General features: G+C 36.9%; 1 protein-coding gene across 1 annotated transcript in view; it reads right to left on the reverse strand.

Annotated features, from left to right (window-relative positions):
- The window catches only part of dclk1a (doublecortin-like kinase 1a), a 119,850-nt gene that overhangs the window by 28,997 nt on the left and 72,899 nt on the right, over positions 1 to 17,954 (reverse strand). The window contains 1 exon segment of the mRNA XM_056466704.1: positions 5,496 to 5,590. Within this exon segment, the coding sequence (XP_056322679.1) occupies positions 5,496 to 5,590 (95 nt within the window).

Raw genomic sequence — 17,954 nt, forward strand, 5'->3', positions numbered from 1 at the left:
CCGCCGAAAATCGGTATCAGACGATAATCGCATTTAACGACTCGATTGGTACTCGCCAATATGGCCGATCTCATGAACCGATTACAGGTGTTTGTTTAGGAGTTTACCAGCAGAAGAAGATGCACGTGCACTCCTGTATATTATACGTAGCCTACAGCAGCCACAACATGTGATGAGCAGGGTCATGGAAAACCTGGTAAAAGCATTTCGACGTGGTATTTTCCAGGCCTGGAAAAGTTTTGGAAAAACAGAAAAACCCACAAAGTTTTGGAAAAGTCATGGAGAACAGATATCTGTATACTTGAATATTAGTTAGTTGTCTTTAATTCTTTTCTGTCCTTGGCGAGTCACATTATTACTCTCACATTATTAGTGCGGCGTAAGCATTATCTAAATACATTTCAATAGATATAAATTGGGCGTCATGGTGGCGCAGTAGGTAGCACAATCGCCTCACAGCAAGAAGGTCACTGGTTCGAGCCTGGGCTGGGTCAGTTGGCATTTCTGTGTGGAGTTTACATGTTCTCCCCGTGTTCGCGTGGGTTTCCTCCGGGTGCTCGGATTTCCCCACAGTCCAAAGACATGCGCTATAGGTGAATTGGGTAGGCTAATATTGTCCATAGTGTATGTATATGGACGTTTCACAGTGATGGGTTGCAGCTGGAAGGGCATCCGCTGCGTAAAACATATGCTGGATAAGTTGGCGGTTCATTCCGCTGTGGCGACTCCAGATTAATAAAGGGACTAAGCCGAAAAGAAAATGAATAAATGAATAAATATAAATTAAAACTAAATAGATTTCTGCATGTTTTACAATATGCTATAATACAATTTAACGTATTGTTTTTTACCACGCATATGTAGACATTGCATAACACATTAGGTCATGAAAATTTATTTGAAAGTCTTGGAATCATGGAAAAGTCATCTAATTTTAGTAGTTAAAATCTGTATGAACCCTTGATAAGGTAAATGATGAGTGGAGGCATGAACGATTGATTCGCTCGCATCACAACAGCTAAAACATATACAGATGCGGTGTGACCACTGTTTATACAGTCTATTGGTGCAACTCACGAGTGATGGTCTCTTTGTTGCAAGTGCAACCATTTTATTTACTGTTTTTTATTATTTACTAGATATTTTTCAAGACATTTCTATACAGCTTAAAGTGACATTTAAAGGCTTAACTGGGTTAATTAGGTTAACTAGGCAGGTTAGGGTAATTAGGCAAGTTATTGTATAACGATGGTTTGTTCTGTAGACTATCGAAGAAAATATTAAAGGGGCTAATAATTTTGACCTTAAAATGTTTTTTAAAAAATTAAAAACTGCTTTTATTCTAGCCGAAATAAAACAAATAAGACTTTCTCCAGAAGAAAAAATATTATCAGACATACTGTGAAAATTTTCTTGCACTGTTAAACAAATTTGGGAAATATTTAAAAAAGAAATAAAAATTCAAAGGGGGGCTAATAATTCTGACTTCAACTGTATGTGGTAAAAAGGAATTTGTTTAAGGTATTATATGCAACATCATTAATCTATTCTCTAAGGAAAGGTGAGATTTCCACTTAAATACCATACAAATGTGCTTTAATGCATTATAAAGCTTGAAGCATTAGAATCGGTAGTCAGTATCGGCCGATCACCATGACAAGGAATCGGTACTCGGTATCGGCTGCGAAAATCCTGATCGGAGCATCCCTAGTGAAAACTCATAATTAAACCATAGCTTTAAACACAGTAGCTGGTGTTTATTATGAGAAATAAATATGAAGTGAGCTGTTAAAGGAATTACTCTTTTGCAAAAGAACAAAACAAAAATTTATTGCTTTGGAATGACATGAGGATGAGTAAATGATGACAAATTATTATCATTATTATTTTTTTAATTAACTAACTCATCTAAAACGCATGGTACATGTAAAAAGCCTATATATAATCACACATACAAACACATAGCAAATGTATTCAAATCACTAACTTCCATGTGCATTGAGATCACACTTTGAAGATGCTAAATATTCATTTGGAATGGGATGAATGAACACACAAATGCACAAAATGTCATTAAAACACCCGAAAAGAAACAACAAAGAGTGGAAAAACACCAAAAAGAAAATACGAAGAGCATGCAACCCAGCAGACAGTTTGAGATTATCAGAATTTAGGTCCAATGCTATGATAAAACAGGCAAGAATAGTCAGACATCAAATGGAAACAGGTGCGTTCTCAATTCACACTCATCAACAGCACTCGAACTCAACGGAGACAGGTGTGATTTTGAACTTGATGGCCTGGCTTATCATCTTACGCAACACACTAAACACACGTCCTACCTAGCTAACCAACCATAAACAAAATAAAAAACCGAACACAACCTCCTTTTAATCTCCCATCTGATGCAACTATCACCTCATTTACCTCAATTTCGATTGGTTTTGACTTGGATTAAAATGCATTTGTCATCAAAGAGTTGTGTACGCGTTCCAAATTGTTTCTCAGAGGAATGAAGGGTTCATGGAAAGAAATATGAAAAGAGGGAAATGCCCCCCACACACACACACACACACACATGCGTATATATTCCTAGTATAGATCCAGCACTCTTGTGTAGCTCATTGCTGAAAGTGGGTCATGCGTTGAATGCAATTCACAGCCCAAGCGGTAAAGCTAATTAATAATAAATCAGTAGTAACGATCAGTGTTTAAATCATTCAAGTGGAAGCGGTAAAACTCAGAGATGGTTAATAATGTGTAATCTTTGGATCTTCCAAAGAGAACATATTGCTAGCTGTAATCAAGTGTATTAACGCACAGTGCAAACTAATCGTATAAAGCAAGCTGTGAAGCATTCAGAGACTCATATAAATTAATATTCTTCACAGACACTCGGAGAGAACATTGAGTTCTTTTGCATTTGTATCATATTTATGTAAATGTTTTTTTCCCCTTTTCCTTTTTCATTCACAGAACTCCACTGGGGGGTTTTCAAAAGCCTGACCCACTTATGCAGGAGATGGTTGTAAAGTCGCTGAGATGCGTCTCTGCTTTGGGCAGATCTGACTGTCCCAAATTCTCATTCCGCAACAGCGCCGAGCAGAGAGCAAAGCCATCTGACAGAATCAAACCGCAGAGAGATCATCCAACTTCAAGAGCTCAGGCTGCGGCGGCAGATAAGTGAAAAGTATGAAGCGAGCGAGAGTCTTTGCTGGTGTGGGTGGAGGACGAACACAAAGTCTCTGTCTCTCAGCCGACACGTCGAACTCAGTCGCTTTCACTATTATTAAAAAAAAAGTCAGACTCTTCCACAAGAGGAAGTTTAGTCACTTCAAATGCAATCTGGAATATGGAAAGTTGAATATATCTGTACTTTCTCTTAAAGGTGCAGTCGGGGATGTTTTGCTTACTTATATTGGGGAACTCATATAGAAAGCTGATATGTCGCAGTATTTGCAAATTACAGATGACATACAAGTTCATATTTGGATTTTACATATATATATATATATATATATATATATATATATATATATATAAATAATAAAATATAGAATATTTCAGAATAAAAGGCCATTTACATTTTTTTTTTCATCCATTGGAACTAGTCATCCATTGGTCAGAATTATTAGCCCCCCTGAATTATTAGCCCTCTGTTTATTTTTCCCTTAATTTCTGTGTAATAAAGAGAAGATTTTTTTTTTCATTTCTAAACATAATAGTTTTAATAACTCATTTCTAATAACTGATGTATTTTATCTTTGTAATGATGACAGTAAATAATATTTGACTAAATATTTTTCAAGACACTTCTATACAGTTTTTTTTAAATGTAACTTTTATTCTAGCTGAAATAAAACAAATAAGACTTTCACCTGAAGAAAAGGTATTATCAGACATACTGTAAAAATTTCCTTGCTCTGTTAAACATCATTTGGGAAATATTTAAAAGAGAAAAAAATGCAAAGGGGGGCTAATAATTCTGACTTCAACTGTATGTATATATGTATATATATATGTACACATATGTAATTCCAATCGTTACATATTGCATTGCAGTTTGGTAGTGGCCAAAAGGTTTTTGATTAATCAATTCTGGGTCGATAGCAGCACGTGCTTATTCTAGCTGTAAACCAGCACATGCTGCATCTGAAATATGGCAAAAGGTCAGCAACAAATAGATGTACTGCATCAATCCTCTTCATTAATCTATCAACTGCAGGACTATAGACACTATGATCAAGCCATGTGCACAAACTCTTATCACTCACACATAAACTCGCCTATGAAACCAAACTGAAATGGGTTTATTGGGGGAAAGAAAATAAATAAAGACTTCCTGGTGAGTTGCATGCTCCTTTGACAGCATGTATCATGCAATTTCTCTTACAGTCTTAATTAGGGTCCAAAATTAGCACTCGCCAAGCACTAAAGATGTGTAAAAAATGGTTTTGGTTTGTAAACATAACATTATTTTTGACGTTAAAGTTATTATTACTATACACTATAATGCATTATTTGAAACATATCCTTACTGATATACATGATTAGACTTAAAATTACAGTATAGAAAGAAAAAAGTCTTCAAATGACTTCATTTCAATGAAAAATATAAGATTTTACTTCAGAAATTAATGAGATTATTGCTTGCTTAAAGGAATAGTTCATTCAAAACATGTACATTTTCTCACCCACAAGTGGTTAAAGTGTTTCTATTTTTGTTAACCACTGATATCCATAGTAAATAAAAATATTTCCGTAAAATAATTGAAATAAAATATCTTTAAAAATAAATTCGACAATGGTTAACTCTTTTCAACATTCTTTCAAATATGAAGAAGAAATAAAGTTAAAAATCTTGAGCGAACTATGCCTTTAACGCCATTTTAGGTTTTTTTTTGGTGCTACAGAAAGTATATTGCCACAGCATGCTCTACAAATCTGCATGGATATAAATGCACAAAAATAAATCTTTTTTCTAAAAACACAAAGAGTGGAAAAATACAATTTTATGACAGGTAAGAAACATTAATTGCCAGCTTTCTCAAATTTTCACCACTGGCAGATTGACAGCGAAAGTGAATTTTGGACCCAACCTCAATATTCCTTCTTGATCATTTGCTTTACTACAAGCAAAATTCATTCTCCATATCTACTGGACTCTGATGATGAAACCGAAGGAGTATATAAAAGTCTCCAAAAGTGGCATCCCAGACTAAGCACTGACTGTGGATCTTAACGAAGAACTGGGGAAGTTTAAGCTGAGCTGTCAATGATGGCCTTGTCCATTTCCTGAGAACATAGAAGCAGCGCATTAAATATAGAGTCTGAGATAGTGGCTGAGGGCAATGGGATGTGCTGTCTAAGCGGAGAATCACACTATATACTATGCTACGTAAAAGAATACAAAACCAAACTGGAACAGGTGACTTCAAATGCAACAGAAAAACAGCAGGTGCAAGAAGAAAAGAAAAGAGAAAATCTCGTCTTACCCTGCGTTTCTTCAAACTCCCCGGGCTGGCTGGAGATGGACTAGGTGACTTTGGAGAATGGGGTGTGGACAGCTGACTCGCTGGGGTCCCATTCACTACAAAACAAGACAGAGAAAATGCTGGAGTTTAGGGCTGTGCATTATGATGATGGATGGATGGATGGATGGATGGATGGATAGACACTGTAGATGGATGGATGGATGGATGGATGGATGGATGGATGGATGGATGGATGGATGGATGGATGGATGGATGGATGGATGGATGGATGGATACTGTAGATGGATGGATGGATGGATGGATGGATGGATACTGTAGATGGATGGATGGATGGATGGATGAATGGATAGATGGATGGATGGATGAATGGATGGATGGATGGATGGATGGATGGATGGATGGATGGATGGATGGATGGATGGATGGATGGATGGATGGATGGATGGATGGATGGATGGATGGATGGATGGACAGACACTGTAGATGGATGGATGGATTTTGTGACAACACAGTAAGAATGATTGTTTACAGTAATACTTTTTCATCATGTATATGAGCACAATATTACACATCATTATGAAGAGACAGATACATAAAGAACAGCACTGTAAGAAAGTAAGACAGTTGCAATCTTGAAAGTACAATGTATATATTTGGCATTTTATGTCAGATTTTTTTTATTTTTATGTTGGATCATGTAGTTTTTGAAAAGTGTTTTATATCAGGGCTGGACGATTCTGGAAAAATCTGCGATATTGTTGATGAGTGTTTCGATAATGATATTTGTAACAGTATCTAACATGGAAAGCGCTACCTTTTTAGCAATTTCAAAACAAAAGCATTCATTTACGTAATGATCATACTAAACTAACAGCTAAAAATGTTTTTCTGAGCTAATTAAATCTAAAAAACTATGTCAAGGTGCAAACATTTAGACTTTAAAACGCCAAGAATGACTGAAATCTTCGAATGATATTCTGATTCTTTTTATCTGTTGTCATTTTCCTCTCTTCTCTCCCAGCATTAGTCTTTACTTTCAGCTCTAGGTTTACTGGAGAGGTGGAGATGAAGATGGTTAAGGCCCCATCGATTGGTCAGATTTGGACAAACGTATGCAGCACACAAATGCATGGCACATAAAATTGATTTCATTTATTGCACATACTCTTATCACGATAACAATATAAAATAAATGTTTCGATATATTGTGCAGCCCTATTTTATTAATTATTTTAAAGTTCTACATTTTTATTCAAAGGTTTGTCCTAAGTAAGCTTTAAATAAAGTGAGAAATATGATCAAATGAGACATTTTCTGAGTATATGCTTTAGTTTATTCCATCTTTAACAAGTGGTATCATATATATATATATATATGTAAACTATTGGAACAGAAATGGTACTACATCATGATATATATCGTTATCGGGATATGAGATCACTTGTATCGTGATATACGATTTTTTTTTTTGTCATATATCACTCAGCCTTACTTGAGTTCACAAAAAAAAGTGTGCAAAGTTTGTGAATGAAGCTCAGCAAATATTCCAAGAGCCCTCAGGAGGCTGCCAGTGCTCTTCTATTCAAAGAGTGAGCCTTTCAAAAGTCGGTCTGTGAGTAAGAAGAGAAGAAATCGCCCACACAGCTGCTCCTGCTTCCCACACTCGCATCCCTAAACAAATCCTCTTCTTCGGATAGAGCGCCACACACACATCCAGTGGCACAAATCCTGCCATTTCTACACACTCACATCTTCCAAGACCCATCAGTCATGGTATGACTGCACTACTAAACCGAGGAGAGCATCCAAACTCTCAGTCAACACCGAGCCGATTCATATTCACAGTCCACTGTGCTGAGACAGATTAAGAATTATGATCCCTCGCCAGTTTAACACTCTCTCATATGCTACCAGAATAGAAATAAACTGTGATTTTAAAAGGACAACATTCAGTTTTTGTTTTTAAATGGAAAAATCAAGAAACTGCACAAACTTGGGACAGAGTTTCTGTTTGACCGGCCAATGAGAAAGAGGGAAATAGTGCTGAGGAAACCTGTCTGGTAAAAGTCACTCTGTTCTAAAAAAACTTTTATATGAGAGTACGAATGAATGAAAAAGGTCAACACTTTTTAGTGAAGCTAGAACAACACTAAAGCAAAGTGTTTTTAATACTATGTATATTTGAATGCATAAAAATTATTAAATATTAAATATGCCAAGCAAAATATGTCAGATGCTACTGTTAAAATGTTAATATAATATTAATAAACACCAGCTTCCAGAGTGGAAAGAAACATGATGAGTTGTAGCACCTTAAATTATTCAGTCATCTATTCAAACTCACAACTGTATACAGTATATATATAATATTTATGTATGTATGTATGTATACAGTAGTCAACATTTAATAGGTTTTGATCTAATTAAAATTTTGACGACTGTGTAGTTGTGAAGAAAACTAGAAAATGTTGGTCTTGAGTTGTCTGAATATAAACATGGCTGAAAATATGGCTTTTATGTTATGCAAAAAAATTATTTATTTTAAATTAGGGAAAAAAAATGCCATCAATAGTTTAAAGAATACAACAAAATGTATATTTTCCTCAAACATGTAAGTTTGTTAATGCATACATATATACACATATATATGCCCTGTTGTTGAAGTGATATATGAGCTAAACTGAATTTGTCTACAAGATTAAATTCATGCATTAGGCTAATATGCATGCCGTGCATAAATAATTTAATTAAAATATTCATGTTTTCAATCATTGTTAAAACCTATTAATTATGAGTCATTGGTTTACACAGTCTTATGGTCAATAGCAGATTTCTAAACTATTCAGTTTATTAGCAGACATATGTGGGAATATTAAAGTTTGACAAACAAACACATTTAAAGGTGTTTAAACGATATGTGTTCCAACACTCCTCAATCTCCCCATTATGACTATACAATACATCAGTAATCCAGCGATTGATGCAAAATACACCTCAGATCTAAAGTCCAATCCAGAACAACATAATCATCCACACTCGGTCATTAAAAGAAAACGCCAGCTTCCATCATATCCGCCAAAAGCCCAGAATCCGCCTCTCCTACCTTCGTATTGCAGCATGTTGAAACACAGTGCTATTCCAGGTGGCAGAAGCAGCAGCACTCGCGGAGCGCGGATTCCGGTGAATGGAGAAGCGGAGCACCGGGAGGAGAACAGAGCGTGAGCCGACGGCCGCTCATTGGCTGGCGGTCCGCTTGCGTATCTGTGACGCGCGCCGGAGCCAGTGCGGTATACGGTAAGTGGGAGGCGCGCGCTGGGTTGAGGTAATGGTGGAAACGCGGCGAATCTTTTCACCGACAGACCTTTAATGGCACTCGAACCACGGCCAGATACAAACATAAACACTACCGTATTTCACCATCAACGAGTGGTTTCTGAGATCTCGTTTGTAATTGTAGTGAAAACATGAGCTGGCCTGTTTATTTTGGTTTTGATTTATTCGTTTTCAGTTGTGTGGGTGAATCTAGTGTTTTATATAGGACTACACTGATATGGTCTATACCTAGGCTATTTATACATAAGAATTATTTATATTATTTATTAAACTACACATTATTTGTATTTTATTAACGTCTACCCCTACCCTAAACCGTCACAGTAATGTAAAAACTGATCTGGATCTGTAGCCTTCTCTATTAGTATAGCTGATTAACCAGGTGGGTGGATGATAACAGCCTTCTGAGCCCACTAGTAGGTGCAGAAGGCCCCTACTGGCCCATATCTATCAGCTGATAACCACTGAAGACACCCATTCAATCGAGTAATAACATATGAAGCGGGTGATTCGTAACAGAATCTCTTTCCCTATCACATTTAAGTATTCATGCATTCATTCTCCTTTGGCTTGGTCTCTATTTCAGAGGTCGCCAGAGTGGAATGAACCACCAACTATTCCAACATATGTTTTACGCAACGAATGCCCTTGCAGCTGCAACCCAGTACTGGGAAACATGCAGTGTTGGGTAAAACGTATATTACAGTCTTAAATCAATTTTAAAAAGTAACTAAATGTGTTACTTAGTTACTGTTTAGGAAAAGTAATCTGAAAGTATGTTAATACTTATGTATGATCTGAAAGTACAAGTTATGCCATGTTAATGAGGCTTAAAAATTGTAATATATTACTTTTTACTCAACACTGGAAACACACACTACAGCCAATTTAGTTTATTTAATTCACCTTTAGTGCATGTGGGGCAAACCGGAGTACCCGGAGGAAACCCAGGCCAACACGGGGAGAACACGCAAAATCCACACAGAAATGCCAACTTGCCAAGCCAGGACTCAAACCAGCGACCTTCTTGCTCTGAGCCACCGTGTCGCCCACATTTAACTATTATACATTAATAAAGCATTCAGTTTACTGTAAATTATACACTTGATGTAGGCTACATCATTCCAGTTTAAGGGAAATTAATGGAAATTTTTGTACCCGCAAGTCTGGAACGAGTTAAGTATTATTTGTTCATTCATTTATTTGGAGTCTGAATATTCATATAACAGGCAAGACCAATTTATAATAACAGGCAGCAGTTCATAAAAAGCAATTTGTCAACGTGACACTGTGAACCATGTGGTGTTTTTAGGAGGCACAGAAAGATCAATTATAGCTTTTTAGATGTCAATACTTTTAGCATTCAGTCTATTATTATTGAACGTGGCTAAATCTAAATGGCTTCCCGCCAAGAACAAAACCCCAAACTGAAGTGTTGGGCTTAGAGGCGTTTGGGGTTAAGTTTATAGGACATGTGAGCGTGTTAGTTTGTGTTTACAGGCTTTGCTATCATTGTAAGGATAAAATATTGGAAATATTCTTTCTAAAAATAACTTGTGAGGATGTCTGTCTGTATTTAAAAGACTCGTCATTCTCCAAAACATATCTCGATCTAAATGTCACATATAATTTGTAGACCAGATTTTCACCTCCATAAAAATCATTCAATCTATATCACGTCTTAAGTAATATGTGGAATTTAGTGTGTGTGTGAGTGCATATATGTGACATATCAGGACACAAATTTGTATAATGGCATGAGTAAGACACGGGTATTAAGAGGAGAAGGCTACTTGTGAGGACACTGTCCCATGTCCCCCTTTTTTATAACTCTTATAAATTTATTCATTTATTATTAATCCTACGTCATTTATTCATTTTCCTTCAGCTTACTCCCTTTATTTATCAGGCGTCGCCACAGCGGAATGAACCGCCAACTTATCCAGCATATGTTTTACACAGCGGATGCCCTTTCAGCTGTAACTCAGGACTGGGAATCATCCATACACACTCATTTACTAAAGCCAATTTAGTTTACCCGGAGGAATCCCAAACTCCACACAGAAATGCCAACTGACACAGTCAGGACTTGAACCAGCAACCTTCTTGCTGTAAGGCGACAGTGCTAACCACTGAGCCACCGTGTCGCCCAGCTTATAAATCATACAGAATTATTATTAATAATTTTTTAAAAGTTTTCTGTAAAGGATAGCATTGGTTTAGGGTGATAGAAAATAACGTTTGTGCAATATTAGAACCATAACGCTCATATGATGTCCACACAATACACGAAAACAAACCTGTGTGTTAAGTGTGTGTGTTAAGTGTGTGTGTGTCAGACTGGGGGGCAGAAGTACACTCATTAGCACCATCTGTGGTGCTTCATTAATTTGATGTGAATGATGCTTCACGGACAGACTCATCACTGTTTTATTTTGGGGTTATTTCTCCAACACGTTCTCCAAGTTCTCTTTCAGAAATAGCCACAAGCTGAGCCTCCCCCTGAAAGAAGCATCCAAATATCCTTAAACCCCGTTTTTGGGGTTTAAAAAGCTTTATTTGCATTTATAATCCCTTTCACACAGTAAAACCGAACCAGTAAACTAGCATAACATTACCAGAACAAATAACCAGGAAATCCAAAATTGACGTTCTGACTTTTTACATAGTAGAGCTCCACTCAGCCCATTCAAAATTTGTTTATATGCGACACTGATTGGGCACATTCCTTTAAAAAAAGTAATTCGTTTCACTAATAGTAACTGTGTTACATAATAATAAAAGTAACTAATTACCAGGGAAAGTAAGGACAATGTGAGAGACAACAGCAGCATGTCCTCAACTATATATCTAGACAGGAATGTAGCAACCGGGGGGGGGATACGTCCCCCTCACTTTTAGAGCCAGACCATTTAGAAACAGGTGGTTAAAAATTTTATGAATGTAAACTTTTGGATCTCATTCAGATGTTCCACCACTTTTAAAATGTCCGCTGTGTCTAGATATTATTTAGCTGAATTCTGTCTGAGTAATAAGTGTTTTCAGTGGAGAAAAATCAAGTTTTATTTGCTTTGACATCGTGGCTTCGTGTCCTCCTTTGGTAGCATAGCTCACGTTATCACCTGCGTAGCCACTCATTTTGTGGTGGTATGTGATAACGTGAGGTGCTTCATTACATTAGAATTACATGTCACTGACACAGAGTGACTCTTTTTTCCTGGGCATAAGTTGCACGATACATAAACCTCAACGAGGGAAAAGCAGTGCTTATATTTCTAGTTTGCAAGTGCTGCCTTTGAACTTGTTGGATTTGCCATCGTTCTGACTCCTGGTCGTTTATGTGCGACTGACTGTGCGTGTGCTTGTGTGAACACCCGCCCTAATCTGCCTCTGATTGGAAAACGATGGAAATGTACTCTATATAAGCCGATCATCACATTCTCAGTTACACCATGTTCACAGACACACCAATCATCATCACTGGTTGGTTATGTGTTACAACTGCCCCGAACACACACACACACACACACACACAAGAGAAAGACACTGATCTAAAAAAAAAGAAAAAAAATTGTAATTGCATTTGTAAAGTGCAGGTGAGTGGGTCTGACAAACCACCCGTAGAAACACTCTTCACTCTCTATAACCCTAACTCCAACATTCCCCCACCCCCCTTACTCTAACTCTTAAAGCCCACATGAACCACAAGATGCAACCTTTTTTTTCATGTTGTGACACAGTTCCTAGAGAAAACGTAATATTAAATGAGAAAGCAGGTGGAATTCCGGGAGTTTTCCGGGAGACAGAACAATACGGGAGATGGGCAGGAGATGGGTCTGAAATACGGGAGACTCCCGGGACAAACGTGAGTGTTGGCAGGTATGAATGGATGTAGTAAAGTAGGCATTTAATTCAGGAAGACCGGAAAAAGGGTTTGGCGAGAGTTATTACAACCTAACAGAAACCTCCTCCTCACCATTTCTATTTGTTTTCAAAACTGACAGTTAGAGGGGCGTGGTTAAGTATGTTAGCCACCTCCCATTACCTCAGACGGACATATTCCAAAGAGCATAGACTCACCAAGAGGCGACACTCTAGTGCGATTTGGGAAACAGCCACTAGATGGTGCGGCGGCCTCTTTGGAATGAAAATTCCAATAGAACAACAGCATTTTATAAGTCTGTAAAATAAACTATTAAAAGTGCTGATGATTGTGATAGTAAGTGTTGTATTGTCGTCTTTCAGATTGTATCGCAGATTTAGTGCGATTTTTAAATAAATAAATAAAAAACAAAGCAGTGGCTTGACATCGCGACAGCAATAAGATCCAATGGACGGCCGATCGCTTTCACTCCAAAATGGCGGAATCGCGGGGCTGTTGCTGGGCGCTGCTGTTGCAATGGAAGGTTCTATTGAATGTCGCCTCTTGGTCATTCTCACTCTTTGCATATTCTGAGACTTTAACTGAAAACAAACAGTAGGTGCATTTTCAGATTTTAATTTTCAGGGCGATTTTTTTTCTTAATGACATGCACAGATCAGTTGTTCACCACAAAACTAGCAATGTGAGCTAACAATATGCATATCTAAAGTTTTAAATATTTTGTATTTGTTCTCCTATTTTCTAAAGCTATAAATTCTTTATCTAAAGTTTTCTGCGTTTTTACTTCTTATTCATTCATTTTACTTCAGCTTAGTCCCTTATTGATCAGGGGTTACCACAGCGGAATGAACCACCAACTTATCCAGCATACGCAGCCCTTCCAACCGCAACCCAGTATTGGGAAACACATATACACTCTCACATTCAAACACACACTCATACTGTATATATATTTGGCCTATTTTGTTTACCCAATTCACCTATAGCGCATGTCTTTGGACTGTGGGGGAAACCAAAGCACCCAGAGGAAACCCACACGAACACGGGGAGAACATGCAAACTCCACACAGAAATGCCAACTGACCCAGTCGGGACTCGAATCAGTGACCTTCTTGCTGTGAGGCGACAGTGCTAACCACTGAGCCACCGTGCCACCTCTTCTTATTACATTCCATATTTAGATTGTTAGTTATATTATGTTTGCAGATGTATAAGCAGTACACTGCATTTGGTACTGTACTGTGTATGACTGTGTATGTATTTTGAATGTGAGATGTTCCAGTACTGCAATCCACTGCTAGTAGAATGTCCATATTTTATGTATGGGATATGATTTCAGCATGGTTTATAACACAACTATAAATTTAGACACAGAGAAGAGAGAGCTGACTCTTGTGTAACATGCTCAGCTGTGGGAGGATGGATGCAGGGATGTGACCTCTCTCATCTCTCCTCAGTTTACTTCTCTCTTTTTTCCAGCCAGGTGCAGTTAGGTGCGCTGTTTTGCATCTGACCCTTTGTCCATAATTAACCACGAGGATATGATCCGAAAGAGACCGAGAAAGAAGTACAGCGTCCTCCCCTGACATACCCCTGTCCTGATCTAACACTCCCACCACAGCTGAACGGAAATAACTTCTGTGTAAGTATGAGTGACTTATATGATCATCACTCAAGAGACAATTATGTTTTGGGGCTGTTAATTGATTACCGCTTTTGTGAATTAATCAAAATATGTGCATAGGAGTGTGCTTAAAGGAACATTATCTTTCTATTTAATAACTTCCCTAGAGTTAAACCGTTGAGTTTTACCATTTTTTAATCCATTCAGCTGATCTCTGGGTTTGAAGGGACCACTTTTAGCTTAGCTTAGCATACATCATTAAATTGGATTAGACCATTAGCATGGAGTTTTTTATCATTTTAAAAGTCTGTAGTTACATTGTGTACTAAGAAGCTGGAAATTTTTTTAAGTTGTTATTTTCTAGGTCGATATGGCTAGAACTATACTCTCATTCTGGTGTAATAATCACAAAAAAAAGAATTTTGCTGCAGTATCATGGCTGCAGCAGGCGTAATGATATTTTACAGTGCCTGAAATTGGTTTGAATTGTCTCTCATAAGTAAGTTTAATTGTTGAGAAAATCACAGTTGCAAGATTTTCAGGTGCAGCCTTACTACGGCAGCAAGTCAATGACAATGAGAGGAGAGTTCCTATCCATATTAGCCTAGAAAACCGCAACTTTACATTTTCTGTCAGTTTTAGTACACAATGTAACTACAGAAAATGCTTTAAATAGGAAAAAATATTATAATATGTATACCAAAAATATATACCAAATCTCTTTTATCATTTCTGAGCTACTAAGATTTTTTTTTATGCTAATGGTCTAATCCAATTCAATGATTTATGCTAAGCTAAGATAAACTAAAAGTGCTCCCCCAACAGCCGTAGACCAGCTGAATGGATTAAAAAATGATTAAAACTCTAACTCTAGGGGACTTGCTTATTTTTATTAAAGTGTTCTTCTAAAAGGAATAGTACAACTAAAAATGAAAAATCTGTCCTCATTCACATTTAAAGATTATTGAAAAACAGTGCAATTTATGTCCTACTGACATAAATCTTCCAAAAGGTTTCCAACATTCTTCAACTGACAACAAAAAAAAGAAAGGTGAGTAAATGGTAGGGGTGTAACGGATCACAGATCACAAACCATGGTGGCCTGCAAATAAACACAGTTTTTTTACTTGTAGATCAATCCTAAATTTGTAACAACCGCAGAGAGATCGCCTCTTGCATCATTCACATCACATGAATGAAAGCATTTAGGCTTTCCTGTAAAATATAATGATGACGGAAGAAGTTGTGGTGGGTTATTCAGGATGTGGTGGGTTTCTTAGGTTATTAAAGGTGTTTTCTATCACTAGTTTAGCCTGCCCTCAGTATAAGCTGCACGATTAATCAATAAAAGATCAGGATCTCAACACCCACGCAACATAAATGATAAATGATGGTGATTTGCATGTTTATTAATCCTTCGAATCGCTGTATTCAAACCTGTGTTTGAAAAACGCAAAAATCAAGTTATGAAGTTAGTTATGAAGTTATAAACAGTCAAATAACACAGAAGTACTGGGATAACAGTTTATAGTTTAGATAAAACCATTGATGTTTATGGTAAAGATTAAAATCACAGTCATATGCATTTAACGACGGTCAAAAATTAAAGTTGTAGGCAGCAATTACATTATTTGACCAATAGGTGGCGACAACCAGCCATCAAAAATATGCTACTGAATAATTCTTCAAAATTGACACATCTAGGAATGAAACATGAAGATTTATGAGTGAAAAACTAAATCATTAATAGAAAATGAGACAAAAATAAATATGGGTTGTACAAAATTATTATTAAATTAATACATTTAGCTTCATTAGCGAAAAGTGAATTTTTCACAGTACTGAATATTTTACATTTTACTTTTATTCAGCTCATTATTTCTTTATTTTATTTTTAATAAAATTACATGTTCTAAGTTCTGTTTGTTAAAACCAAAAGTTTCTTGCAGTGCTGTTTTTGTAATAAATGGAAAGCAAATTACATTTGTCTCCTCCCTTTTTGGATAATTCCAAAAATGGTCCGATCCATGACTACAAAACATTATATGATCAGAACTGTGAAGTTTGTTATCCGTTACACCTCTAGTAAATGATATTTCCAATTGTTGGTGAACTATCCCTTTAAGTATAACTCAAAACACAAGACTCTTCTTTTTATCGTACATTACAAAAAACAAAAAGAAAGTGTCCTCTTATGTCAAACTGTCAATCGTGAGATGTTCGAACAATGAGAAATGATGCAAGGTGCAATTACAGGAATGAATTACATAACAAACGCTTGATATGTTTACACAAATTACGCAATGCTCTATATATAAATACACTGCATTATTAAAGTATATTGAGCATCCCGATAGTGGTTTTGTCGCTCCTCTGAGCCTCTCAGAGCTGTACCCTGCACTGAGTACATTCCAGCAAGCAGATCTGTCTCACAGTGGATATCATTTTTAATGAAATTTCTATTTACAGTGCATCCATGTGATATGCACGACAGGGTTTCAGAGAGGAGCCAGAGTGAGTGCAGATCAGGATACAGTAATATCAGTCTCAGCGCAATATATGGGCTACAATAAAAATCAATTCCCTCACTGACTAAGAAGCATGACTTTTTATACTCGTTTTATTGCAGACAAGAAGTGATACATGGATGGCTGATAATTATATTGATGTTATGACCAATGTTATGCAAGTGTCTGTGTTTTTTTTTCTATTTTCTTTTGATTCTTTGTTATACATGCTTATTGAAATCAGGCATTAGAACATTGTAATGCTTTTTCCAATGACATTTGATGTGTAAATAATGTGCTTGAAATATAGCATCTTCCTAAAAACACGCAAATATCACATATTAAGTAAAATAAATTGACGTTGAACTTATAGGCACAGTATGTAATTTTGGCCACTAGAGGGTGCATATTCATTACGAACAAAGATGTAGTTTGATGACGCCATGAATTCATGAGAGTTGCAGTCTTCATTATATCCTATGAGACTCCTGCAGAAATCATGTTCATGGGTGAGCTAAAGTATTCAACACTTACCTGCCACTTTATTAGGTACACCTGTCCAACTGCTCATTAATGCAAATTTCTCATCAGCCAATCACATGGCAGCAACTCAATGCATTTAGACATGTAGACATGGTTAAAATGAGCATCAGAATGGGGAAGAAAGGTTATTTAAGTGACTTTGAATGTGGCATGGTTGTTGGTGCCAGACGGGCTGGTCTGAGTATTTCAGAAACTGCTGATCTACTGGGATTTTCACACACAACCATCTCTATGGTTTACAGAGAACGGTCAGAAAAAGAGAAAATATCCAGTAAACGGCAGTTCTGTGGGCACAAAAGCCTTGTTGATGCCAAAGATCAGAGGAGAATAAAACAGGTATGCAGAAGAGCATCTATAAATGCACAAAACGTCCAACCTTGAAGCGGATGGGCTACAGCAGCAGAAGACCACACTGGGTACCACTTCTGTCAGCTAAGAATAGGAACCTGAGGCTACAATTCGCACAGGCTCACCAAAATTGGACAATAGAAGATTGGAGAAACGTTGCCTGGTCAGATGAGTCTCGATTTCTGCTGTGACATTCAGATGGTAGGGTCAGAATTTGGCGT

Source organism: Danio aesculapii, chromosome 10 (assembly GCF_903798145.1).
Source record: "Danio aesculapii chromosome 10, fDanAes4.1, whole genome shotgun sequence".
NCBI lineage: Eukaryota > Metazoa > Chordata > Actinopteri > Cypriniformes > Danionidae > Danio > Danio aesculapii.